General features: G+C 41.8%; 1 protein-coding gene across 1 annotated transcript; it reads right to left on the reverse strand.

Annotated features, from left to right (window-relative positions):
- Positions 1 to 603: 603 nt before the first annotated feature.
- On the reverse strand, positions 604 to 25,404 carry iffo2b (intermediate filament family orphan 2b). Its single transcript, XM_071895201.2, has 8 exons — positions 24,443 to 25,404; positions 9,352 to 9,412; positions 7,676 to 7,771; positions 6,494 to 6,664; positions 5,669 to 5,817; positions 4,759 to 4,930; positions 4,521 to 4,619; positions 604 to 4,235 (listed from the first exon to the last, which is right to left on the reverse strand). Exons 1-8 carry the CDS (start codon positions 24,937 to 24,939, stop codon positions 4,002 to 4,004), a joined length of 1,479 nt encoding a protein of 492 aa, XP_071751302.1. The 5' UTR covers positions 24,940 to 25,404; the 3' UTR covers positions 604 to 4,001.
- Positions 25,405 to 26,334: the final 930 nt, after the last annotated feature.

Raw genomic sequence — 26,334 nt, forward strand, 5'->3', positions numbered from 1 at the left:
ATAATAAGGAGTGTGCAAAGGAGATGCCCTTGCAATTTCAGAAGGAAGAATGGGAGAAAATTCCTAACCAATCAGACTCAATGCTGTAAAAACATTTGATATCCATCCACTGTATTGAAAAATGTTAAGACAAATAACGGCATTTAAGGTGCAGCCTGGACAAAACTACTCATGTCATCACCAATTTTAACAATTTAATTTAACTTCTCTATATTATGCTAGACACACCGGTAGCCTAATGAATGGAAATCACACTCTCTCTCTCTCTCTCTCTCTCACACACACACACACACACACACACACACACACACACAGTCTTATATCCATAGCCTTGACACAACTACAACACAAAAGCATCCACCCACATTTTGTAGCAACACCATAGACTAAGGAACTATGTATGACTCATTACTTAAACACCTGGACTGTAGCAATGGTAGACTGCACATAATAGTAATTCAAAATTTAAAATAATCAAAACGTAATAAATTCAAGTGAACAAACCTACATTTTTCCACTCTACACATTAGGCTCATCCTTTCAATCAGAAGAGAAAGTATTAAAAGTAAAGAAGCAAAACAACCTTGGCTTTATTCAATCCACCATTTTATTTCATTTTACCCAAATATCAATTGTGTACATTCATTATTTTGAAACAACCTACCCCAGACCCACATGAATACAATGTATCAATAGTTTAAACAAATAAAAACTTAAAATCTGAGCAAGATATGCAATGAAGTAAAAGCAGGCAAATCAACCACATGAGACGGAGTCATCAGGATGGTACCTGTGATGCAAATTAAATACAAAGATCAATATCCAATATGGTTCAGTAGATTTTACCCAGATATGGCCACAAGTATTGCTGCACCTTTTTCCTCCCTTGTCATGTTTATGAAATCAAAAGCAAAGAACAGGCCAGAGAATTAGGACACTAACAGCAAACGGGTATGCCGATTAACATGTGAAATCGTATATTGACACAACAGTTATCGCAACCATATAATCCCAGCGCTACATCAATAAAAACCACTCATATAAAACCCTTTTTAGTATGAAACATTCACATCCATCAGGATCTAATTTACACGAGTCATACATCTAGGTCGCATAAGTTGGTCATGTAAGAGCCTGTTTAGTAAAACAAAAAACATACCAAGGTCTCCAATGATTAACAGCACACCGTATATCCCTGGATTTACACAGCCATGTTTTTTTTTGCACGGTTTCTACTTGTAAGGTCTTAAGAGAATGCCTTCAATCACACTCATACATTCAGCAAGGAGGGTTGCTACAGTTTTTTAACAGGATGTCACTGGATTCTGATTTGATTCAAGAAGAAAGTGGAGATAAAGATACACTTAATGTCCTGTAGTTTGCCAGAATTACTGATTTTGAAAAACAATACTTGTGTCTGACTCAGAAGAGGTCTCTGCAAACTGAATACATCTGTGGTAGACATGTACAAACACTGAACTCAAGACTGCACAACTTTCCAATAAGTTAGTAGAAATCATAGCTTGTTTTATGTCTTTGTCATATGCTACTGTACACATTTGCTTTGGTTGGCTGGTTAGTGTGTGGTTCAGATGGGCAGAGTGGTGCGGGTTACAATGTCAGAGAAGAAGAGTGAAAGAGTGTACTGCCTCCTGTTACTGGAGGCTGCAGCCATATAATCAGCAGACAGGGTGTATGGTGTAGGACTTCACGATCTTTACAAAGTACAGTACCAATATAAGCATGGCTCTTTGCTACTTGTCAGGCTGGTTTTACATCGACACAAAGGTAAGGGTATGAAGATTCTCTGTGAATAAGGCTGTCCCTCACTCTTGTCTGATATAATAGTGTTTTTTTTATTATGGGTGATCTGATATGGTTGATAAATAACTAAGAGAAAACAAAAAAATAAGAGAAAACTGAATAATATCAAGACATAAACATACTGTTTGGATAAGATAAAATGATTAAAAAAACAGTGAAAAATACTTTTTATGACACAATTAAATGCAATTACTATTTGAATAGAATAGACACTTTGATTAAAAAAGTAGCGCGCTGTCTGCATTGCAGCTATTTTGTTTAAAATATAACAAGTTATACAAAAAAAAAACAAAGATCCATTGCTCATTTTCTCCTTAGAAACATGCTGAAATGACAAAGGTGTGTATTTTAACATTCTGCATTTTAAAACTTCAAGATAGAAGTAGCACTTTGATCCAGAAAACCATACGATATCTTAATACAAATGAATACATGACGAAAAGATCACTTCCATCCCCATGCGTTGATCAGTTTCTATGCTGATCCAATGAAAGCACTGAAGAGCGAAATGTGAGGCTTCACAATCCGTTGCACATAGAGCAATATGAACAGAAAGGCCTCTGGGGTATACGATCACATGCCTACAGCCCTCTATGTACAGTCACACAATTCTAGCCCCTATTCAGAAGAGACAAAGCGGGACAAGTCGCCAGTCTGGAACAGTGTCCCCTGCAGGACAGGAGGGAACAGTGCGGCACACGCCTGTTAGAAATAAGATGAGCTGGCCAGACGAAAACATATGATGACACCAAACAAAGGAACAAAGAAAAAGAAAATTCAAACAGTTCCCTCAAATTTTGGAACATTTGACAACAGCGGGTGTAATTTTCAGATAAATATACACTTCATCTGATGAAGATTTTCGTGTATGGGGACTATGTGAAAGGGAAGCTTTTCAAAAATGTGTCCTTTGGTTTTGTGTAAGAGGTTTGAGAACATTGTTGTTTGGCTTTAAGGGTATTAATGGATTTTATCACTTTGAAATCATATATGCACCCACTTTCTCTTTGAGATGCATGTAAAATAATAGGGTAAATGCAAGAAAACAATGCACTGCCTGTTTCGGTATTGAGTAATTCTCAGCATAGGGCAGTGTAAATCCTTTTATTCAGATCAATGCAGAGATTGAAGATTTCCACTCCTCAAGATTGACTTAGTGAGGGGGGGGCGCTGTTCCAGTACTTACTGTTGACGTACGGGAAGAAAGAAATGTTCCATACCTCGGATTATTTTACACTCAAATGCACGAAAAGGAGTTTTCAAAATTATACATACAAAACACCTGCTTTGCTTAAAAGGCTAATAGTATGGGTTAAAGAGAAATGAGGGAGGGTGAAAGCCAGTCCAAAAATAAGGCCAGCTAAATTGCATAGAACTTGAACAGGGCACTGATGCATCAAAAGGCTGTGCTCCTTTCCTCTGTCAATTTTGGCAACCCTGGAGAGTTCCCTCAGAAACCACCAGAACTCAGACACCATTTTTCACTAGTTCTTGTTTTGTCTCTTTGGCAGAAAACACATAAATTCCCACCTGTATAATTTGAATTGTAAATACCCCACCTGGACCCATGTAAATCATGTCAGAAGAAAACAGTTTTCCATTTGAGGGGCCCTGATGTTTTTGTGATCCAAAATAAATATTAAAAATGTTATGTAAAGAAAGGTGTATTCTGATCTTAGTGAATAACGTCTACTGTATGTTTCTTGTTCACCAAGAAAGAAACATATTTATCTTAATCCTTTAGAAAGACAAGGATGTTAATGGGGCTACAATTAAGAAATAAGAAAATACTTCTCAGCCAGTCTGAAAGGTTCGAGAAGACTGAATATGTTTTGGGTTTTTTTTCCAAAAAATGATCTTGTGGAGCTCTGGACAAGTTTAAGGAACCAGCAAGGCAGCAGTGAGGAAGAGAGCACAGCTTGGGCACTATATGCACCACCTTTTCATTGTGAAGCAAAGGCGCCTCCTTCCCCTCCTTTCTTAACAACACAGACAGTATAAAAGCACCAGTTCTGGGTCTGCGACAGTGAGCACGACCATCAGAACTCCCACAGGTCAAACAGGCCCAGAGTTAGGTGGGGCCGCCTCCCTAGCAGGGTGGAGCTCTATGAGCATTTATCCATGTGACAACAAGGGACGGCCAGGAGGAGATGGGACGGAGCCCGACCGGACAGCCATCAACTAACCGGGCCTTCGGCCTCTGCGTCCTTGTCCAAAATCTCGTCCTGAATCTCATCAGTGTTCCCTGAGTCGCTGCTGGCCACGGAGCTGAAGGAGGGAGAGTTCCTGCCACCTTTAATCATCCTCCGGCAGGTCTCCATCTGCACGTCCAGCCCTCTCTTCATGCTACACATCTCCATGTACTCGTGCAGGTGGCGGTTCATGTCGCTCTTCGCTGTGGCCAGCTCCATCTAAAGGAAGGCAACATAAACAGAGTGAGGGTGGTGAGGATGATGAGAAGTCTCTCTGGGGATTAATGATGACTGAGAGGTAGATAGAGAGAGAAAATAGAGATAGAAGGTAATACTGGACAGGCAGGAGGACAGAATACGGGTCTGTGTTTCATTTCTTCTGTTCTTATTAGAATATGGAAGTTTTTTGTACATTTACCATCTTGCATGCACATAAAACACATTCTCTCTCTCTCTCTCTCTCACACACACACACACACACACACACACACACAGATTGTCTACCTCAATCTGGCCGATGGTCTCCTGGTACTCTTGCTCTCTGGTCTTAAATAGTGACTCTGTCTCATCTATGAGGCTGCCAAGACTTCCATCCTGAGAATCCTTAGACAGCACAAATAGAGGCCTCATTCATCATGCATGAGTAAATGTCTCATACAGCACGCATAGCAATGAACAACATACTGGTTTACATGTGTTTGAAGGCCATATACTTGGGACCATAAGTGTAGATGAGACTCACAGGCTCCGGGCCGTCTGCGTTGCCGTCGGTGGGACAGGTGGCTGTGCAGTTCGCGGTGGCGATGGTGCAGGGCACGTTGTAGTTTGTGAAATCCTCCCAGAGCAGCAGAGTCTCCTCGTTCTCCTCCCACGTCAGGCTGTCGCAGTCGTCGTCGATTTCAAACGTCTCGCGCCTGGCAACAAAGGAGTTATCTGAACAATGTCTGTGTAGGACAAGGACAGAGAAAGGAAAGAACGGAAGAGAAAGAGAGGGAAGGAAGGAGAGGAAGGACAAATATTGCACACCACATTCAGAAAAGGTCACATGCAAAGAGGAAGATAATACAGTACACTTACAACGAAGACAAAGATGGAAGTGCAGGAGTAAGAGAGACTGTGTAGAGCACATATACAAGGAAAACACAGAGTGCAGGCAAGCATGCAGACCACAGACACAAACTGGTTCATCCATGCTATGAAGTAATTATTTTCAGACATTTTTTTTGGACAGTATAGTTAAAGGTGACAGGAAAGGTTGGGAAGATATATGCAACATCAACTGTGAGGATTGACTTAAACATACAATGTTATGATTAAACAGGATACCCCAAAATGCATTCACATGAACTGTAAGATTTGAAAAAATACCCCTCCGCCCTCAGCAAAGCAAATAAAGGCCTATTTGTGTCTGCTGAGTTCTGCTGAATGAGCATATTTCAAATGCAGCGCTCCATATAAACACTAGATGGAGATGAAGGAATATACAGTACAATTCCATTGCAACAACATTGCAGGAAACTACTGGTATGATGTAACTGCAGAGCATATTCGGGTTCACTCCAATGAGAGTGCACTTGGTTAAGGTGAGTGTGTGTGTGTGTGTGTGTGTGTGTGTGTGTGTTGGGTCAGCCTGTGCGTGACCGAGCGCTTACAGCTGGTTGAGCATGCGTTTCATTTCGTCCGTGATGTTGAGAGAGGCGGGAACCTCGTCCTCTGAAGTGCTGGGGTCGGCGTCCATCTCAGAATTCTCCTCGTCAGACACAACTTTACGCTCTTTCCTCCTGCAGCAGGCCATGGCACCCTGGAAAACACACACACACACACACACACACACACACACACACACACACACACACACACACACACACATATAGAAACATAAACAAACACAGAAACACAAGCACACGCATTACTTGCTTCATCAATGAATCTGCAGCTTTTCTTGTGTGGATTTTTTTTACTTTTCTCTATCTAGCATGAATAAATGCCATTTAAAGTCGGGAACATATAACAACATGTAACATATAAGACGCCACTGGCCTGATTCTCAGTGGATTCATGCTTGGGCTTTAGCCAGCACTGTCGGCGCAATGTGATAACCTTGTGTGCAGCGAAGAAAGTCACCGCATCAGCATTTCACCGCTGTGTGTGTGTGTGTGTGTAAGTAAGAATCAATAATTATTGTCTCTGTATCTCTGTATGATTGCGTGTGTGCTTGCAAGCATACAAGTCTGTGTGTGTGTGTGTGCATGCATGTGTATGTCAGTCTTTTTGGGTCAATAAGTATTTCCTGTTTGCATATGCACAGAATCAGATGTGCATTAGTGAAAGAAAGATCAAAGTAACTGATATAACAATTGCCAGCTCTAATTTCATTTGTAGAGTGCTGACTATTCCCTTCACAAAAGAAATCATATTTTTGCTGTCATGACTGTCAGCTCCTCTGACAAACAGTGAAACAGCAGATAGACTCTCACCCTCTCTGGGAGTGACCTGGCTGGACTAACGTTGAACATCTTTGACATGTCCTCCGAGTTGCGTTGCTGGGCAACGTCACACAGTTTGGCTGTGATGTCGATCCGCCTGCAGATGTCCATGTCCACCCGCATGGCTTTCTCCTGGATCTTGGAGTCCAAGTCAGACATTTGCTGCACGGGGATAGGGGTGTTAAGAGTGACATGTTCAATCAAAACATCTTCTCATTGCTTTGTGGCAGGCAAAAAATTAAAGGTGACTGACATCATATTCATATTATATTCTCAATTACAGCTTTCAGTCACACCGCAAAATCATGAAACATCCCCATATCAATTCCTGTTGCTTGAATACTTTATGGTGAGCTGTAACTATTTGATCACCCATTTTTTGTGGGCAGTGACAAGAGGTGCACCATATCTAAAAACACATCCATAGGCACAAAACACAGGACGTCTATCTATCCACTACTAGAAAAACCATGACAATAAACAATCTACGCCTCCTAATGGATCTACTACTTCTAGATCACTTACCCTTGTCTTGTTTTCACACACCAGGAAGGTAGTAAAGCACAGAAAACAACATGAAAAATCCACAATGCATAGATGCCAAAGTGGAGATAAGCAGGGTGAACAATGATGCTTTCAACAACAAAAAAAAAGAAATCCTACTATATTCATCCCTGACCAAGCACAGGATGAAGACTGGGCCAGCTGCAGTATATTACAACTGTACAGTATATCACACTAGAGCACAGCTGCCTGGGAACAATACAGGGCTGTAGAGAACGGGAAGCCCTGTTGATATACAGCTTGTTTGTAAGCCCTGCTATTTGAGCAGCGAGCTTCTCAATGAATGCTTCTCTTAGAGCCTTTCTGGCTTTTGCGGCATAATATTTTTTCCTGAATCTAAATAAGGAAGCGTGTGATTGTGGCCTAGCTTTATGTGGCTAGCTATCTCTGGGTTTGGGACTTTTATGAATGACAACCTCTATCATCAGCATAACGTTTATGACGGTGCAAGAAAACAATTGTGCACACCGCAAATACCAATGCTTGCGATTCTTAAAATATAACTGCTGTGACTCTGGCAGTTAACATAGAACTTTTTGTATGGTGTGAATGCATTGTCAGACTGTGACAAGTTCAGATGACATCACCCTAATGAGAAACAACACTTACATCACTCATCAGGCTCTTGAAGACCACAAGTTCAGCCTTCAGTCTCTCCACCTTGTCCTTCAGCTCATCCTGGATCTCTGATGACTCCTCGGCACTCTGAATGAATGTTACAGTGAAGGTATTTAAACAAGACACATACAGTACAGCCGTGCACTATGGGTGGGTGGGTTTACCCAACTTGAAAAATAGAGTTCACCCTTGTTTAGGCTGATGTAAATCTTTATGATATAAAGTTAAAGCATAAGGTTTAAAAAAAAGACTGATGCAAGTTACATTCAAATAAGGCCCTTCCAGCAAATAAAGCTTTTATACTATTCTGAAAATACATTTGCATATTGGCTACTGTTAACCTTTTTATGATTAGTAACTGGAGGTCATAGTTTACTTAACTTTTTATATATGTGTACATTACTGAGATAATGCAAATATGACCCACTGTTGAAAGCATTTACCAAATACACAAGATCTTCTATAACTGTTTCTTGTGCTAGTTTAGGGAAAACAACTATGTTGATAGAGGAAAGGGAGGTGGATGATAGTGGTATGTCATTGGGGTTAGGAAGTGGGCACCTCCCATCACAGATGTTTTGTTGAATTAGGCCCATGGCTCAACAGTAAGTTCTGGCTTCCCAGAACCAACCTGCTCCACACCTTGAACCACTTTGGCTTAAACCTAGCGGTCTCGGTCTCAAAAACAATGGTCTACTGGGCCATCTCACCCTGAATTTTACCAACAATTATAGGCTAAAGGGATGGCTAACCCCTCTAGCTGGAAATGGTCTGCTCAGCAATTCAGAAACAGTTTTTTCTCCAACAATCATAGGCTAAAGGGACGGCTGAATTGAAGCGGCCACAAATTAAGCAGCAAAATGTGAGAGATTTAATCTGAAATTCAACAAGAAACGTTTCAGTATTTTGCCTCTCCCGTATTAAGTCGAAACACAGTTACAGCCCTCTGGCTCCAAGCCCTCAATAATAGATGGCTATTTGCATTGAAATGATTATCTTTGAGCAGATTTCCTGCTCTCCCATACCTCGCGACATCTGCCAGTGTGCTCTAAAAGGTTAAACCCCCCGGGGAAGGAACTCCACCTCTCTATCTGGCGTTTTGCTGACCCAGAATCCAAGACAAACACAAATGCTGTCACCGATCGATTTGTGCGAAAGCAGGAGCTGGGGGGAAGGGGGAAGGATGCAGGCTGGACCAGCTACTAACACCTGCTGGGGGGTGGTGTGTGTGTGGTGTGGTACAGGGACCAAGGTGCCTGCCTCAAGATCTGTGACACTTTTATATCTATTTCCTTTGTTTGCTCTACACAGAGATATACTGGTAAAGTGCTGCTGATATTTCACCTTTATATGTATCTAGGACAACAGGCTCCCTGAGATGGGTTTGTAATGTGGTTTTTCTAATCTGACACACATCTCCCCGGCTGTAACTGCTTCTGGTCCAGATCTGCTGAGGCCATGCTGAATGAAAAAACACTGAGGGACTGAGCTATACGTAAATATTTGTTTTTAGTAATAGTATTAAAAGAATATATGCGTACATATGCTTTTTCCTCAGACCGCATATTTTTCTGGTCTGCATATGGTAAACGACCCCCTGCAAGATTTCAAATAGTGAGTGCATGAGTATGTAGGGTGAATGAATGATATTGTTTATGTTTTCCAACCTGCTCCAGAGTTTCCACTGTGGACTCCAACTGCTCTCGTCTGGCCAGCTCCTCCTCCCATCTGCAACACAGAGCACACGGTGGGTCAGCAGCACTCAGGACGTACCGCTGGACTTCGTCCCTGGGGTGCCGCTAGACAGGGTAATGGTACTTTGTGGGGATAGTACTCCCATCTCTGATTACACAGTGCCCTTGACATTGTGGGTTCACACCCAGCTCCCACCCCATTTCCAATCTTTTGTCTCCTTCCCCTTTGTCTCGTCACCTTTTAAAATCCCACTGCCTCGACGAGATAAAGAACTGGAGAGCGAGTGGAATTCCATCCTCCTTTAAAAATAACAAACATTGCTCATGGATAGTTTCGAACCTTTGAGTGACTGCAGAACCTGAGAGTTAAATCTTTACATAAAGAGAGAGACATTTGAGCTTTAACACACCCAAAAGGGTGGGGTCTCTCTGCTGCAGCCCCTGCCATGGAATTCCTTCATGCTATAACTGCCTCATTCATTCCTTATGAAGTCCCGGCAGTGAGGAATCCATTTACCAAATCTCACCGACCACAATTCAGGGCCAACAAAGACTCCTTCATCCATGCTATTCAAAAAGATAAAACTCACAGAGATAGAGCTAAGCATGTGCTATATGTCGAAACGTTGGGCAAAGCCTTTAGTAGTAATCCATGTGTTTATTGAGGATAAGGCAGGCTAAATAATTCATCACTCTACCACAGTGTCAGTGAGACAGATAATTGTCTATCAAACAACCCTCTCACATAATTTATTTGGACAAACTTCACCAGCAATATAAGATGACACAGTGTATCTATGATGGGCATTAGCAAAAATGAAGTGCCTGACCCCCTCAATAGCTGTAAGCTATTATTAGCACCACAGCTCTCTTTCCCTCTGTTGACAGGTCATATCACTCCTCTGCACCATGGCAGCTCTGTAAAAATAGACAAAAATAATAGCCGATTAAATCCCTTGCAGTATCCAGGCACTTACTGCATCAGTCAGTTCGGCCTGCTGCTAATAGGCACTCATCTGTTCCCCGGGATATGAAATAGCAGGCTTGCTGAGTCACGGATGTTTCCCAAAAGAGAGTTTGAAATTCAGAATGGATAAGGAACTCATTCAATAATATGAGGTAACCCACAGCGTCAGACACACATGTGACTGTGAGACACTCTGGCTGCATCTAAACAGAGGAAAGATAGAAAGAGAGAGGGGGTTTTCTGTGTGTGTTGGTGTGTGTGTGTGAGAGAGAGAGTGAGATTGTGTGTATGTCCTGGTGCGAGTGATGCATGCCTGTCCATATATGTTTACTTGAAGGGAGAGGGTTGACATCTGATGACCACTACTGAATGCTGGGACATTATCTTACCCATAGCCTTTACCATGGAGACAGAAATAGCGGCAGAAAACACTCTGGCATCTGGAGTATCACCAATGTAACGCAGGGTAAACAACATGCGTCACTGGAGAGATTCACTTTCTCAAGAAAACTCAGCCTTGTTTCTATTCAGGAGCCACTGAATGTACACTGTCTAATTAGAGAGAAGTATTCCTTGGCAGTGCGTGCCAGCCCACACTGTGATTGAAACCTTGTTCTAAAAATGCTGGCAGTGCTGCTTTTACTGGGTCCACAATACTCTGCCTGCCTGCCGCAGGACTCTCGCTAAGGTCAATGGAGTTCACAACTGCATCACATCCTCTGCAGACGGAGAACAGTTTGTCACGGCATCTGCCTGTGATCTGCATCATTGGTGCTGGATGTGTTACGTTCTGAACGGTCACCATGTCATTTCCTTTCAAGCTGAGGAGTAAAACAATGTGATTAAATTGACATACTGATGCAAGGAAAGACTCTCTCTGTCAAGGCTATTAATGGCATCTATCAAAGGTAATGCCATTGTTGACAGAAGTAAGCAGCAGACGCTCCCTCATTATTCAGAATCCATAATAGTCAAACCGAACGGAAAACCACTGACAGTTGTTATGGGGAAGCACACAGATAAACAGACTGAAAAATGGCTAATCCAAACAAAGATGACACTACAGCATAGGAAAGGTATTCTAATCTGGCCTCTGCCATCGCTGTGGCTCTGGTCTCCCTGTACCTTTGGCTTGAGTCAGTCAAATGAACACACCCGGAGTCTCCTTACAAGGGCAAAGACAGCAGGAGGGCTGGAGCCTGACTGTGTCCTCTCCGTCTATTTACAACCAGACTCATCCTCTGCAATCTTGCTCTAATACAAAAACTGTGTGGCATTTCAGATGTGTTAGCTTGGCCTAAAAAGTCATCATAAATTGCTGTAGCTAAATAATTGAAGAGGTTTCTTTGTAATTGTTGGTGGGAGGCCACTCCTACAAAATGAAATGAAAATGAAACAAAATTGAAATACAATTACGGTACTTTTTAAACAGCCATAGTATTGGAGATATTGTCTAATTTTCCCATTGGAATCATTTAAATTTCATCTAATCTAATCTAATAATGAACATGGTGTATTTTTTTTTCTTTCCCACATAACATTTTTTGGATACATAGCATTTTTTCTTCTCATGAACTGAAGTTTTATTTAACGAACACTCTACTCTAAGAAGATACTGCAGTGCAATACTAAAAAAATATGAAGTGTCTCACATCAAACTGACATTTTCTCATACATTTTTGTCTGCAGAACAATAGCATTCCTGCAGTCCTTGCCAACAAACACTCCCTGCCTTGTGTGGTATGTCTAGGGAGTTTCATTTGCACGCGAGCTGCCTGAACGTTTTCCCATCACTCTGCCTCAGGACACAGAGGATTCATAACACCGCAAGCACAGTTTCTAATCTGATGCACTAATGTTTTATGCTTTGATTTTTTATGACAGTGTTGATAGTGATAATTTTATGACATGTCATGATAATATTTTAACTTTGACGCTTGATTTATCATTGCCGGGATCAAAGTGATGAAATATTATAACTTAGAGGTGATTATTACTGAAAATCCCAGTCACAACATTTACTGTTTTTTAATGTTCAGACAAATGTTCATCTGATTATCTGACCGTCAAATTCCAAGTATCTGATGACTGCTCTTCCATTGTGCAATATGCAGTAAATACCAAAGGAGCACGGGGAAAACTTTGAGGTGCGGTCATCCTATAAAGCCCCTGTTGCTCATAGCATATTTTATGCTTCCAGGGATTTCAAATCAGGCAACACCCTGTTTAAATCATACCTACACAGTGAATTCACTGAAACAGCTATGTGCTGGAAACGGATGTTCAGGGACTGGAATTCCTCAGGAATTTGACACCAAATTGCAAACACCGCCGACCAAAATTGATCCTGAACATTACAGGGCAATAAGAGGTCTTCATAAAGTGATTGGAAGTATAATATCACCAAATAATAATATTACCAATTCCTTGCCCTTAGTAAAGTACAAATCACTTAGAACTAATTTGTAAAATAATAATATTCATAGGGTTTATTTATTGACTACTAGAGCCTTAATGTATCTTTAGCTGTAAATTGTTATGGGGACTACAGAGCAACAAACACCTTATTTAAATTAGGTCTCTTCAAAGTAGGCCACAGTCTAAACGCTATAAAGAGATTTTAATAGCACCATTACAATTAATTCTCTAGTGAAAAGCAGGAACTGTTACATGCTAACAGATTCAGAGATCAATATATCTGGTTGCATGCAGGACAAACACGCCCATTCAGCTCAGTTGCTCACATGAAATGAGCCCACTGACAAGTCCGATAAATCACATCGGAGAGGCCACAGCACACGTGACTCCTCCCTCTATAGGTGTCTATATAGTGCCTTCTCCGTGACAGCATTCCCCATCCTCTCCGTGCAATTACACCCCGCACGGGAGTGTTACAGCCATAATTTACCTTCAAAATGGATTTCTCCACCAACCTTGGCTGGATGGGAGGAGTATGCTGGGAAAAATTATCCGTGACACAGAGGTTAAGGTGGGAAATAGCGAAAAGATTGTGAGCAGCGTAAAGGCTTCCCTGACAGGGAGGGAGGAGGAGGTACAACTGAGGCGGGGTATTGATTGGATGCCATGATCCTGTGTGATCTATAGTCTCCACACAGTGAGAGACGTGTGGAGTGCTAATGATGTGGTGATGTGGTGTGGGTCGGGCAGACAGGTATGCAGAGCGCTGTAGGACTGAGGAGGCTGCAGGCTGGATGCTCGGGGGTCTACTGGTGTGCTCTCCAACCTCAATCCATATCCACAACCCCCCCCCCCCCACACACATGTCCTCCGTCACCCCGTTTTCTCAAGCCCTCTCGTGTCCATGGAGACAGTCCATCCGATGCACATGCAGATGAATTCCTGGCTCATTCAATCATGTTAACTGTACACAGAGATCTCTGGCGGGAGGATCATCATTCACTGACTGATGACCCCTCTCTCTCTGCTCCACCAGCAGGGCCAGTCTTAAATATAGCCCTCCTCTCCCAGACAGGACACAGACACCACCAGGCCCGGTAGGAAGAATGTTGGTGTTGCTAAGTGACCGAGGATATTTTCCCCAGGCACCATTATCGTTGGCCTTTGGGGAGCAACCAAATTTTATGGAAAACAGCGAACGGGAAATAATTCAATTACCGGCAGCTAATGTAAGGGAAAATATTGAGATAAAGGGCTGGAGCAATGATGTAGAAACAATTTATCTCTCTTCCATCGATTTCTTTAAAGCTTGTTTTCTATAATGAGACATTTTCATTTTGTGGAAACCTTTTCAATCATGGATTATAACAGCGTAGACCACCTGTCTCAAAGACAGTTTTTACCCTCAGGTCATTAGAATAATGAACAGTTCTTGAACACTAAGTGTACGCTCGCACACACACACACACACACACACACACATGCATACATGCACTATTCACTTATTCACTATTTATTGTACTTATTGTATGTCACTTGTATGTATATTCAACCTTTTTATTTGTTACTGTTTTTAAGGCTGAGAGAGTGGACATACATTTTGTTGCATTTGAATGTACGTGATACTTTTTGAGTGCATTTGACGATAAACCTAAACTTGAACTTGAACATCTTTAAACGACAGAATAGCTCAGTGTTACCTGGTATTCATATGATGTATTCATAATATTGAGACCGCAAGAGTGGTTTAAAGGAATAATCAATCAAACTGGTGACAACATGTTTGAATGGGGATGGCGTAAGAACAAGTGTACTAAATGACTCAGCAGATTCTGCCAAACATCCTCTTCCTAGGTAGTAGACCATAAATGAAAACCTTTCAAATAAACTCCTCTTAATTAGGTCAAACTTCAGACCTTCACAACAACACATATCAATGACACTGGAAAGGACAAGCAACTGGGAGGGTGTGTATGCAGGCAATGACTATAGTGACCTATAGGGTCTATTTTTATAAGAAATGTCATGGGTTGTTTATCAATAATCATAAACACTTGTGCAAAGGTTTCAGTAGGTCTATCCACATTAGTGATTCTGGTATACACAACAAATACAGGCAGAATATCTCTGTTAATGAATGTGTTCAACAAAAAGGTTTCCCATGTATAGATGGAGTTTTTAAGATAAATCCTACACCTGTAACAACTGATAATGTAATAACTTGTCAAAATGTAATAACATAACCCTCTGAATGGGTTGAAAATGTAATAAAACTGCCACATTATTATATTACCCGGGAATTATTATTTCATAAGGGGTGTAACATATTTTTAACTGATGATGTAATAATAATACTGACTAATACTCTACTACCTTGTAAGAATAGTCAGTATTATTATTCCATCATCAAATAAACATATGTTACAGCCCTTACTAAGTAATACTTGCTGGTTAATGTTATGTTGTTATTCCTTATCCGGCAATTTATTACATTAACAGATTACATTTTTTATCCATATAGCGCAGCATTTTCATTACATTTTGACAAGTTATCATTATCCGACAGTACATTATCAGTTGCTATGCACATGCCAAAGGACGGGATGTTAATGTGCTAAATTATGCATGTTTGGAACAGACTGGATGAGATAGGTTTAACGTTGAGGAGGGGAGGTTGGAGGCACTGGGAAATGTAATCAGTGAGTTTGATGAATGTGTTCCCTGTCTACACACAGACATCTGCCTCTTAATTAAAGTTCTTCAAACAACAGTATGCACAATATATCTACAAACTCAAACAGTGGCTAAAAACCATAACGAGCTTAATCTGTCAGAGGATCATCATGAATAATGAGCAGACGAGACTACATATTACATGTAATCTACAGTAAAGCCTGGCTCAATGGAACATTTTCCATGGATGTCAACACTGAAGGAGCACCGAGTAGCAAGTTCAGGCAGAACAACTGTATGAATAACATGGACTAGCTGCAACACAACAGGGCAAACTGAAAAGGGAGTATAGTCTGGACAAAACTGATGTTTCCGCCACTCTTTGAAACCAGGTGGGCCTATAATGTATTTCTTTACATTGACAAAGCCTCTATCTCAAAAGAGGCTTTTGTATAAGTACCAGTGGAACCTCCCAAATGTTGATGGAGCACCGGACGGTTTGAAGCCGACGTTGTAACACGTCTAATCCCACGTCCTGACCCGGCCCCACCACATTACCACACTGACAATCCCCACAATATGGGTGTGTGCTGGGCTTGTTTGCACTGTGCAAAGGCATTATCTAATTGCTTAACTCCCGGTCCTGACCCTCTTTCCTCTGGCCTGAGGGATGCTACTGTCAGGTTGGCTGTCAAGTTGGCCTCTGGTTTCGACCCTTCACATGTGAGACAAACAAAGAGGTAGGTGTTCCCATGTAATTACCCATGGTTGCAATCTTGAAGTGTGATCTAAAAACACTCTGAAAGAACAGATAATTGCTTTCAAAAGAACTTATGCAATTGTTTTTAATGGCAACATTCATCCAAAATGTCAGTCATTAAGCTTTGTAGGGACATGCAACGTTGGCTCTGTTGCCATTTTGAAAGCACCTCAGACCTAATGGTTTGTGTTTCTGACTGTGCTGTGCTAGCAGAACCGTCATAAAGTTTACTCGTGTGGGTTTCTCACTCACACAGACATGATCTAGCATCTACTGAATAGTTCCTGACAAGATCATCACAGATCATTTGAATGACTCATTTTCTAGAAAGTGGTTTCTCTTCTGGTTTCTCTCTCAGTACCAATGTGAATATTGCAATCTAAAGAAAATTCTGCAATACTTCTTCAGGAAAATAGTAATAATTAAGAATTCATTTTCATGCTCTAAAATCATAGCAATGATAAAAAATGACGTTAACACAGAGAAATAAGGATCGATGAATTGCTTGTTTGTGCAGTTTGCAGCAGAATGGATGGAAAGAGCATTGTGACAGAAAATCAGTTTTCCCTGAGGTCTGCATCTACAATCCCACCCTGCAAACCGACCCCACCCCACATCGCATAAAAAGCAGCACACTACTGTGCTGTTATGTTGTTATGTTCTCACTGTACCGATTTCATTTGCTGCAGTCCACATTATAGTGCCATCATAATCGCTCTGGGCTCCTGGCTATTGACTCAACATACAAATAGAAGGCCATTGCACAAAAACAGAAAAGAGAAAGCTGGTAAAAACACAGTTCACTAAGGGGAAACCTGCCTTCAAAATCTCTCAACTGTAATGGTGGGCTTTGAATTGGGGTTTCTGCTTGACAAATAACATGGATTTGTGAAATGCCTTTCAAGTGCATAAGAATAGGAAAGCATACACGCAGCATGCCCAGGCCTTGTTTGGGTGGAGTTGTCCTGGGTGTAGTTTCCCACTAAAGAGGATGTTCAATTCTGGCACAAATCCTCACCGGTCAGGGTGTGTACTGTCAAATTATGTGACACATAATAGATCTATAAGCCATCGCCACTGTTTTGTACCTCCCTATTGTACTCTTGGCACACACACCTGTGGAATGAACTCGATGAATGAGCTACATGAAATTGCGAGAGTTCTATTCACAGAAGTCATGTTTGTTGGTCGCAATCATCTCTCAAATGAAACATGTATTTCTTACTGTCAAAGAACATTTTCTTCTAGTTGAATGGAAGATGGAGGAATAAATACAAAGCTTATATATCTACAGTATATATGAAGATGTAACAGTATAGATAAAGGGCCCTTCAGATACTGGCACCTTCAGTAAAGATGATCCATAAAGGCTGTAAAAAAATAAAAAAATAAAACAAGGAATGTGCATGCAGTATGTATGATGCAAATAGGAAAGATACAGTGAATAACCTATATCAACATTAACATGATACCAACTTTTGCTGTTGTAACAGACATAATGAAAATGTTGCCACAGGAGGTTAATGCACTTTGTCTCTCACTACATTAGGAGTTTCCAAAAGGGCTCTGAGGAGAGAAACATCTGGTCTACTTTAATGTTGAGTATATAAGAGCACAGAGACAGATTTAATACCCCTGTCAAAACTCTCACAAACTGATACTGACGTATATGATCTTCCTAACTAGCACATGTGGGAGAAGACATACTGCCCAATGCTGTGTGTGTGTGTGTATGTGTGTGAGTGAAGCTGTTCTGTGGTGGGATTTGTCTACAGATTGTTAAATCCCTACCAAACATACATTTCCTCTGGGATAACAAGCTTTTGAAACATAGCTGTTATTATAACGTCAGAGTGCTGTGTCAGTACATGTGGGCCTAGCCTTTTGAATAGCCGTAATAGCCTTTCAATCTGAACAGGTCTGGACAGATAGGCAAGAACACTCTTTAAATAATTAGATCTGATGATTATAGGCTTAGCAGTAAGATTTACCTGATGTAACAAACTATAGATGAACCTTGCTTCAGGGTAGAGCTGGTGCAAGGTCTTACCAGTGCATTTCCAAAACAACCCACCAAAACCTCACAGCAGTCTGCCTTTCTGCTCTGCCTGCCCAATGCAGTGCTTAAAAAAGACAGGTGCATTCCTGCACTTTTAAACATGGCAGAGTGCCACTGCTCTCAGCTGTATCGATACCCATGAATAATCAACCACAGCAGCACAGCAGCAGCTCCAGACACATGGTGCAGGCACTGAGGAAATAAAGGCACAAAAACCAGGAGGAAACATAATCCCATCATGGGATCACCCAGATTCTCCTTCCAATTGGATCAATATGGAGAGAGGCCACACTTCCGTACCATCTGCTTTTTCACCACAGCTCTCTGCCATAAGCATTGACCTTTTATTGTCTTAATAATAGCCTGGTTCCATGGAAAATGAAGTTCCTTATCAATTCCACTACAGACAATTCAGTTTGTAGTAATGACGGTGATATCTACATTATGAACACTTCCTCTATGGAGTCTTAATATCATAATGGTGACCTCCAATTGAAGATGACCTATAATTACTAGAGATTGCAATCTATCTTGGGAAACTAAGACAAAAATGTGAGTATTAGACAAAGAGACAGAGAGAGAAAGAGAGAGAGGGGGAGAGAGAAGAGAGAGAGAGAGGGAGTGAGAGAGAGAGAGAGAGAGAGAGAGAGAGAGAAAGAGGGGAGAGAAGAGATAGAGAGAGGAAAGAGAGATAGAGAGAGTTTTAATCTTATCCCATTTGAAATACTGTACTGCTTTGGCAACATAGGTTTTTTCTTTCCTGCCATGCCAATAAAGCATATTTGAATTTGCATTTGAATTTGAGAGAGAGAGAGAGAGAGAGAGAGAGAGAGAGAGGGGGAGAGCTAGAGAGAGAGAGACAGAGAGAGAGAGAGAGCAAACTGTAATCTAGAGCACAAGGGCCTTAGTGAGTGAAGTGAGCTCTGTATGTCAACAGCAGGGGGCCTTGCACTTGTGAGGCTCCAGTTCAGTGCTGCAGTTGCGTGCCAGGATGTGGTGCAGCGCTGGCTGGAGTTTGGAGACTTGGTGCTAGGTGACGGCTTAGAGAAAATCCCTCTCCTGAATAGAAGGCCTGGATTACTGGGAGCAGGTCAGCAGCACAGACAGACAGAGAGGCTGAAGAGCTCATTAGCGCAGCACGTTGCTCTTCTTGGGGAAATGTGATATTTGAACAACAATACAGACTCAGGCTTTCGAATCACACTTTATCTCCCTTGTACGGTAATTAGTCATTTCTTGATTAAGACAAGCCTGAATCCTTCTTTCAGAGAGAGAGAGAGAGCCAAAAAGCCACTGTTGCGCAATTTTGCCTTTCATCTCTTAAGCACAAGGAGTGAGATCAAAGCCTCAGAAAGTGTCTCCTCAGGATTCTCATTCCATTGATCCACACATGGGTTGGGATGCAGCTAAATTCGGCTGTACTTCAATTATTCATGCAGGAAGAACATGCCCAGGAGGCCCGGGGACTGTTCTGATTCAGTGTACGTCCTGTATCACCCACATGGCGATCCAGCAGCGGGACAGTTGTTTGGCCCCTGCTCCCTGGTGGAATAGTCTAACAATTAGGTGAGACTCGAGCAGTGACCGGAGATCTCTGGTTCAAATAGCTTACGGCAGATGTGTCCTTGAGTGCTACTGTATGTCTAAACTACTGCAGTAAGCATTTCACCTAGAAAATGTGTTAACATATTACTGCGAATAATATTCTCTCTCTGTGTCTCTATCTTTCTGTCTGAGCAATCATCTCCATAATAGCTGCCTGTACTTATCTCTGTACCAAAGAAACTGATGTAAATTAACACATTTATACTGTCTTCATCTTACACAGATGTTCTTTGAAATGGGCAGAAGTCATTACAAATTCTTATCCTTATTGGCATAGCACTTAGAAAATGTATTAGCATATTACTGCAAGTAGAATTGCTGTCTATCTTTCTGTCTGGACAATCATCTACATAATAGCTAGCTAAACCTCTCTGTACTATCTCTGTACCAAAGGAATATATGTAAATTGAGAGCAAATGTATACTGTGCCTTCCTGGTCATAAACAGGTGATCATTGGCATGGGCAGATGTCATGTGCAGCTAAAAACAGTTTCTATCCTTACTTAGGCAACAAACGCTGACGAGGTCGCCAACTGTCAGATATGGTTGTCAATGTCAGCCACCGTATCAGACGGTCTTTTTATTACATGACATGCTGGTGGCAATTTCTGGTGCCAACTCACTGACCCCCTCAGTAATACTTTTCACAGTGATGCAAGACTGTGGGATGAATCATGCAGCAAAACACTGTGGACCAGCTCACTGGCATTGACCTTAGCCATCTTCCTTTGCACTGTCATTTGTCAATATGAGAGAGATGTAACCCCTCTGTCCAGACCCCGAAGCAATAAGGGGATACTCATATAACCTGGCTCTGATTTATTAATCCTACCCAGGGACAGTGGTCTGTGTGTGTGTGTGTGTGTGAGAGAGAGAGAGAGAGAGAGAGAGGGAGAGAGAGTGTGTGTGTGTGTGTGTGGACAAGCCGACTTTTACGTATGTTAGGATTCTAAGCAACGGAGAGATGAAAATTTGCTCGACACAGCAATGTTGTGAAAGCTATGAAATCAGATGAGTTAGGGAAGTATGTGGACCAAATCTGAGAGTTAAGACCTAGGAGCTTTCCCAGATCTAGAATTATGTTCTCCACCACCGTGAAAGAACGACACTTTTCCATAACAAAAGACCGTTTGTGTAACAGAGCATTTAGCTTATTTAGAAATATGGTTTGGGTTCATTACAAACTACAAACAAACATGGAATTTTCTGCTCATACAAACAGCCAACAGTGGTAGATGGTTGAGGAACTAGCTACATGGAAATAAACAGCACACTAGAACTGGGTTTCTATTATTCTGTGATATTGTGGTTCAATCTGACTTAAATCTTTGTCAGGTCAAATAATACAGTTGCAATTCATCCACATGTAATACAATGTCATGGGGTCACAGAACCACACTGTCCGTCCAAACATGTCCTTTGAGACATGTTTGTGATAAAGGGCTTTATAAATAAACAAACTTAGGCCTATGCAAAAAAAACAAAAAAAAAACTGAGAAAGATCCAAGCTGGGCTGTTTCCCATTTCTAAAAACATGTCAGATCACATATGAGAAACATAAAAAAAACATCATGCCTTAGGAAACCTTAAGTATTTTCTTAACTTTATACTGATTTTGCTTGCTAAGAAAAAAGGTATGAACCAAGCAAATGTCTCATTTGTTCTTTGTTCTTCTTTTTTTCAAATTAAAGACAAACTTCCACGTCTTACAATTGTTGCAGCAAAAAAAGTAAGCCTCTAAATTTATTTACATACATTTTAGACAATTAAGTGGGTATTTCATGGTATTAATAGTTTTACTTAATGTGTCTTACAATTTAAGCTTACCCCTCTTGTTAATCTTGCTACCCAGCTGTTAGACTGCAGAGGCTGGTTATTAAAGGTTTGCATGAGCTGATACCATTTATACTGTTAACATTTGCCTCTCAAAGGTTGCACAGGTGGATTTAAATTTTCAAACCAATAAAGGTTATATTGCTATAGATAGCAGACAGGGTGCATCATTGTCATCAAACATGCTTATTTAAATTACTGAAAACAAATTTTCTGTCCTTTTATGGTCGTTTACATCGCAGTTGCTAGGTAGGCCCCATCTGAGAAGTTCCTATGTAAGAAACCAAGAGAAGTTTGTTAGAGATTAGGCTAATCCTCAGAAAATATTGGAGAATTGTACTTCCAAGCCCTTAAACTTCCTAAAATTTCTTCCTAGGTAACTTCTTAAGATCTACCTAAGGGCCTTTTTTGTGAATCCAGCCCCGGGCCCCTGTTCTTTTACAATACATTTAGACGCATATTATATTATACATCTTTAGAGCTTTATTATACATCTTTGTAATCATAGCTAACAATTTTTCTATTGTAGTGCTACCTTTTCATGTGATCAAACAGGCCTACCTATCTGAACTAACTTCATATATCCCACAGTATTACTTCATGAGCGTCTTTGTTTTGACAAACCACACTATTTTGCCTCAGGCTCAGAAAATAGGCTCTTGATCAGAAAAGGGCCGCATTGTAAAATGGCAGAAAGTAAACAAGTGAGGACTTCACAGTATGAATACAAGTGGCCGAATCAGAAACGGGGCGGCTGGCCATTCATCTCCTGGTGTGTGTCCACAGCGGTAAAGGTTTAATAAATCACCGCAGCAGTGTGGGAGCACAGGGGGCCCCCGTCGGGATTGAGGATGCCTTACAAAGCAGTCTGTATGACAGAGAGGAGCGGAGGGGTAGAGGCTACAGAGGGGTGGAGTGAAGGACGAAGGAATGGCTGGAGACAAAGAGCGGTGGCCGTGGAACACAAGAGGCATGGCAGGATGGGGCAAAGGAGTGAATGCTGATATGCGATTGAAGTAAAAGAGGAGAAAGACTGGGAGACTGAGAGAGAACAGGGCCGTAAAGTCTGCGGTGATGTCATCATTTAGCTCACACCAGAGAAGGAAAGTGAGGGGCGGGCCCAGGAATAGGCTACCATGACTTGTATGGCCACTAAAATGAGGCAAACAATGTCTGTTGCTCCTGGGTTCTCTCTATGGAAAGACTCTATGAAGAAAATGTTTGAGGCTGAGCTGATTGAGCTGTGTGGTATTGAAGAAATATGTAGAATTTGAGTTTCATTCTGTCCTGTATAGCAAAACATTAAGACGATATTATTACCTATACAGTATCATTAAATATGAATGAATAGTTTCATACAATATAGAAAAACAGCCACAAAATGAGCTGATACTGTGTGGCTATTTGGAGAAATAATGTATATTTTGGGAGTGAATGTGCGGATTCCAGTAGTTTCATACATTTTAGCCACTAAAACACTCATTAATGGCAACTGAGATGACTGTTTCAATGACTTACACAGCCTAGAGCTCCCTTATTTGCCAAAGGAAACATTAGGTCCGGGTTTTCTACTTCAGCTGCAGCAGTTTAAGCAATTTGGCTGTTGTCCCAGCCACTGCTGTTCATTTCTAAAGCAGAAATGCACAAAAAAGGATATGTTGGTGTTACAGAAAATGACTGGACAGGATATCCAGCTTCCCAGAGGCGTGGTAAAGCACAGGCATTCTGTGTCACTGAGTCAGTCTGCTCACATGGAAGTCTGCTTCCGTCATAGCCAGCCTCCCAGTGCAGACAGGCTCTGTGTGAATGCCTCCCTGCTTGAATCATGGGAGAACAGAAGCAGGCGGTTGGTTGGCATGCTTCCCTCCAGTAGCCAGCCAAGCCGGCCAGCAGTGACGTGGGTCAGCCAGGGACGCTGCAGTGAGTCCTCAAGGAAATGGATTTGATATGACTAAAGAAGAACAATAGGCGGAGACTGGGCCATTGAAAAATTTTCCTTGGAAGTGTGAGAAGCAGGATTGTTAGAGTTTTGGAGTCAATTCTGTGTGCAACTAAAATGCTGAGCACCCACTATACTCAGCTCCAAGATCCATCAGGACATTAAATAGATGTGAAATATTATCTGAAGCTCTCAACTTAGCATTATCACTCACTATGCTGTCATTTCTCCGCCATACTGTAACACCAAAGAGGAGATATCTGATGTGGGCTAGTCACATCCACAAGATGGAAAGAAAAAAGTCACAGGGAAATGACAGGGAGCTGGATAAATGAAAACAGCTCCATAATCCCACCACTCAAACTTCTCAACCAAGTCATGTTAACAATTTAAACACGTGGAAAAGAACGGGTCTACTTTAAAAGGCAATATTGATTATGTGTCTTGATTTAATAGGCACCATATTAGTACAATGTATTGGCTTATAAGATGCTACATGGGCATCTGCAATGAATGAGTCAACCCCTTGAACTGTTGGCATTTCAGTGGTTGCGGTGTATAATAGCATAGGCCTCACCCTAACGAGAAATCACTATAGGCTAATACCCCTGTAATATTCCTGCAGGGACTTAAAGCGTCTGTGACACTCTGTATTAAGTTCATAGGGATATTGTTGCACTTGATGCCATTTTCATTTTTTCTTTTTCGTTAGGATAACCACACACACTTAACTGCATCAGCACTGAATGCAGCAACAAGCATACTAGTTTCACATCAAGCTGCATGTTGACATGGACCTTTGCGACTCACCTTCTCTTATACTCGTCCCTCTCCCGCTTGACTTTGGCCAGCACGTTATACAGCGCTCTCACTTCTGGGGTGATGGTGTCTATCTGGACCCCAACTCCGTCCGGGTGCGTCCAGGACACCCCGGGCCCCTGGAGGGTCTCGAAGCGCTCCCCTTGTCTCCTCACGTGGGTGAAACTCCAAATGGTACCCGGCAGTCGAGACTCGGGACCGTCCGTCTGCACGGCAACTTCGCGGGCGTACAGACTGTGGTAGTGCGGCCGTTGCAAAGCCTGCTGCAGCTGGCTCTCCAGTAGTTTGTTTCTCCTCTCCAGTTCGTGGACTTTGGCAAGGAAGCAGCGGAAACGCAGGTTGAGGGTTTTCAGCACATGGATGTTGGAGCCCAGGTCGTTTCGCAGCGCGCTGGTCACCGCGCCCGACCCGGCGGACACGCTGCAGACCGGACCTGTGGCCATCATAGCAGCAGCAGGCGGAGAATCGGAGTAAAACAACGAGTTCATGTTGGTAAACAACACCTGGTAATCCCGCTGTGGGTCTGTGTTGGTTTGCCAAAGGATGCAACAACCGAACCTCTTGTTTTTATCTCTGCATATTCTCCCACAATCCGACCTCCCCCGACGAGTTTCTCCTTATAATGCAGATGTTGGGAATGAGATTGACTGAGTTAGTGGAGGTGAGGCGACCATCACTGTCCCTTCTGGCTGTTTACCTCCAGATGACATACATCCCTGCTATCAGTGTTGACACGCAAATAATAAAGGCAAGAGTCCCTCAGAGGAATCCAGAGAGGGGATCATCTTCTGACCGAGCGAGAGATTTGACGCAGACCGCAATAGGCACCAGCGTTATTCTCCATCGCCATCGCCTCGGTGTTTGCCTCTGCTTCGTCAGGTGCTGCTGATGCTGCTGTGAGCGCTCGTGTAAGCCGACTGAACACCGTCTCTCTCGATCACTCCCTGTTTCTGTGTCTCTATTCGGTCTCCGGTGGCGTGGTGGGACGGCAGGGTCCAGGACCGCAGAGCCCAGCCTCTCCGTGGTGCGCCTGGATCATGTTGCAAAGTGCTAAACTAGGCACTATAACCTACACCAACCCCTCCCACTGCTCGCTCGCTCGCTCTCGCTCTCTCTCTCTCTCTCTCTCTCTCTCTCTCTCTCTCTCTCTCTCTCTCTCTCTCTCTCTCTCTCTCTCTCTCTCTCTCTCTCTCTCTCTCGCACACAACAGACAGAAGGAGAAGTGAGTCCCAGCTAATAAACTTAATTACATAGGGTAAACTAAATAACACACTAACTTTTCAGTTAATTTTGTTTTTATACAGTGAGTTTGGAATTAAGGTTCTATCTGATATTTTTTTCTTTAAAAAAAAAAATCAAAACTGAGTTAGGCTATACATCTTTGTCTTTGAATGTTAGGCTAATTTATGCTTGTGCAGTGTTATTTTTTTTAAAGAACCGTTTGGGGTTAAATGTTTAGAAAGTACATTTTTGCCAGCATGATATGTCAAATCTCTGATGCTCAATATCTCAGAACTGCACCCCACCCAGATAGAACCTTGTAATTACAAGCTCATGACATATTATATATTTTTATGGCTGAGTGGTTTCTCAAAATAAAAAAATGTGCCATCCCTATAACGAAATATCACTAATATTTCTAGAAGGACTTAGTGTGTCTATATGACTTTTGACGCCCTTTAATGAAAAATATCTTGCCTTTAAACACACCAGGAAAAAAACACAGTGTGTCTATGATGATCAATAGTGAGTTTATAATGGCTTTATGTCCCATGGCATCACTATTATATAGGGACTTATAGTTTTTAGAATCTATTATAAAATGATTATAGTTATTTTTTGTAAAGCATTGCTATCAACCCCCGTGTGCACCAGGGCAAATG

Source organism: Centroberyx gerrardi, chromosome 5 (genome assembly GCF_048128805.1).
Source record: "Centroberyx gerrardi isolate f3 chromosome 5, fCenGer3.hap1.cur.20231027, whole genome shotgun sequence".
Classification (NCBI taxonomy): domain Eukaryota; kingdom Metazoa; phylum Chordata; class Actinopteri; order Beryciformes; family Berycidae; genus Centroberyx; species Centroberyx gerrardi.

Excerpts from the sequence above, each read along its gene's own strand:
- iffo2b (XM_071895201.2), bottom strand. The coding sequence starts at position 24,939 with ATGAACTCGTTGTTTTACTCCGATTCTCCGCCTGCTGCTGCTATGATG. Across the intron at positions 7,772-9,351 it reads CAGTGGAAACTCTGGAGCAG|AGTGCCGAGGAGTCATCAGA; the intron begins GTTGGAAAACAT and ends ACATTCATTCAG. Across the intron at positions 6,665-7,675 it reads TCAAGAGCCTGATGAGTGAT|CAAATGTCTGACTTGGACTC; the intron begins GTAAGTGTTGTT and ends ATCCCCGTGCAG.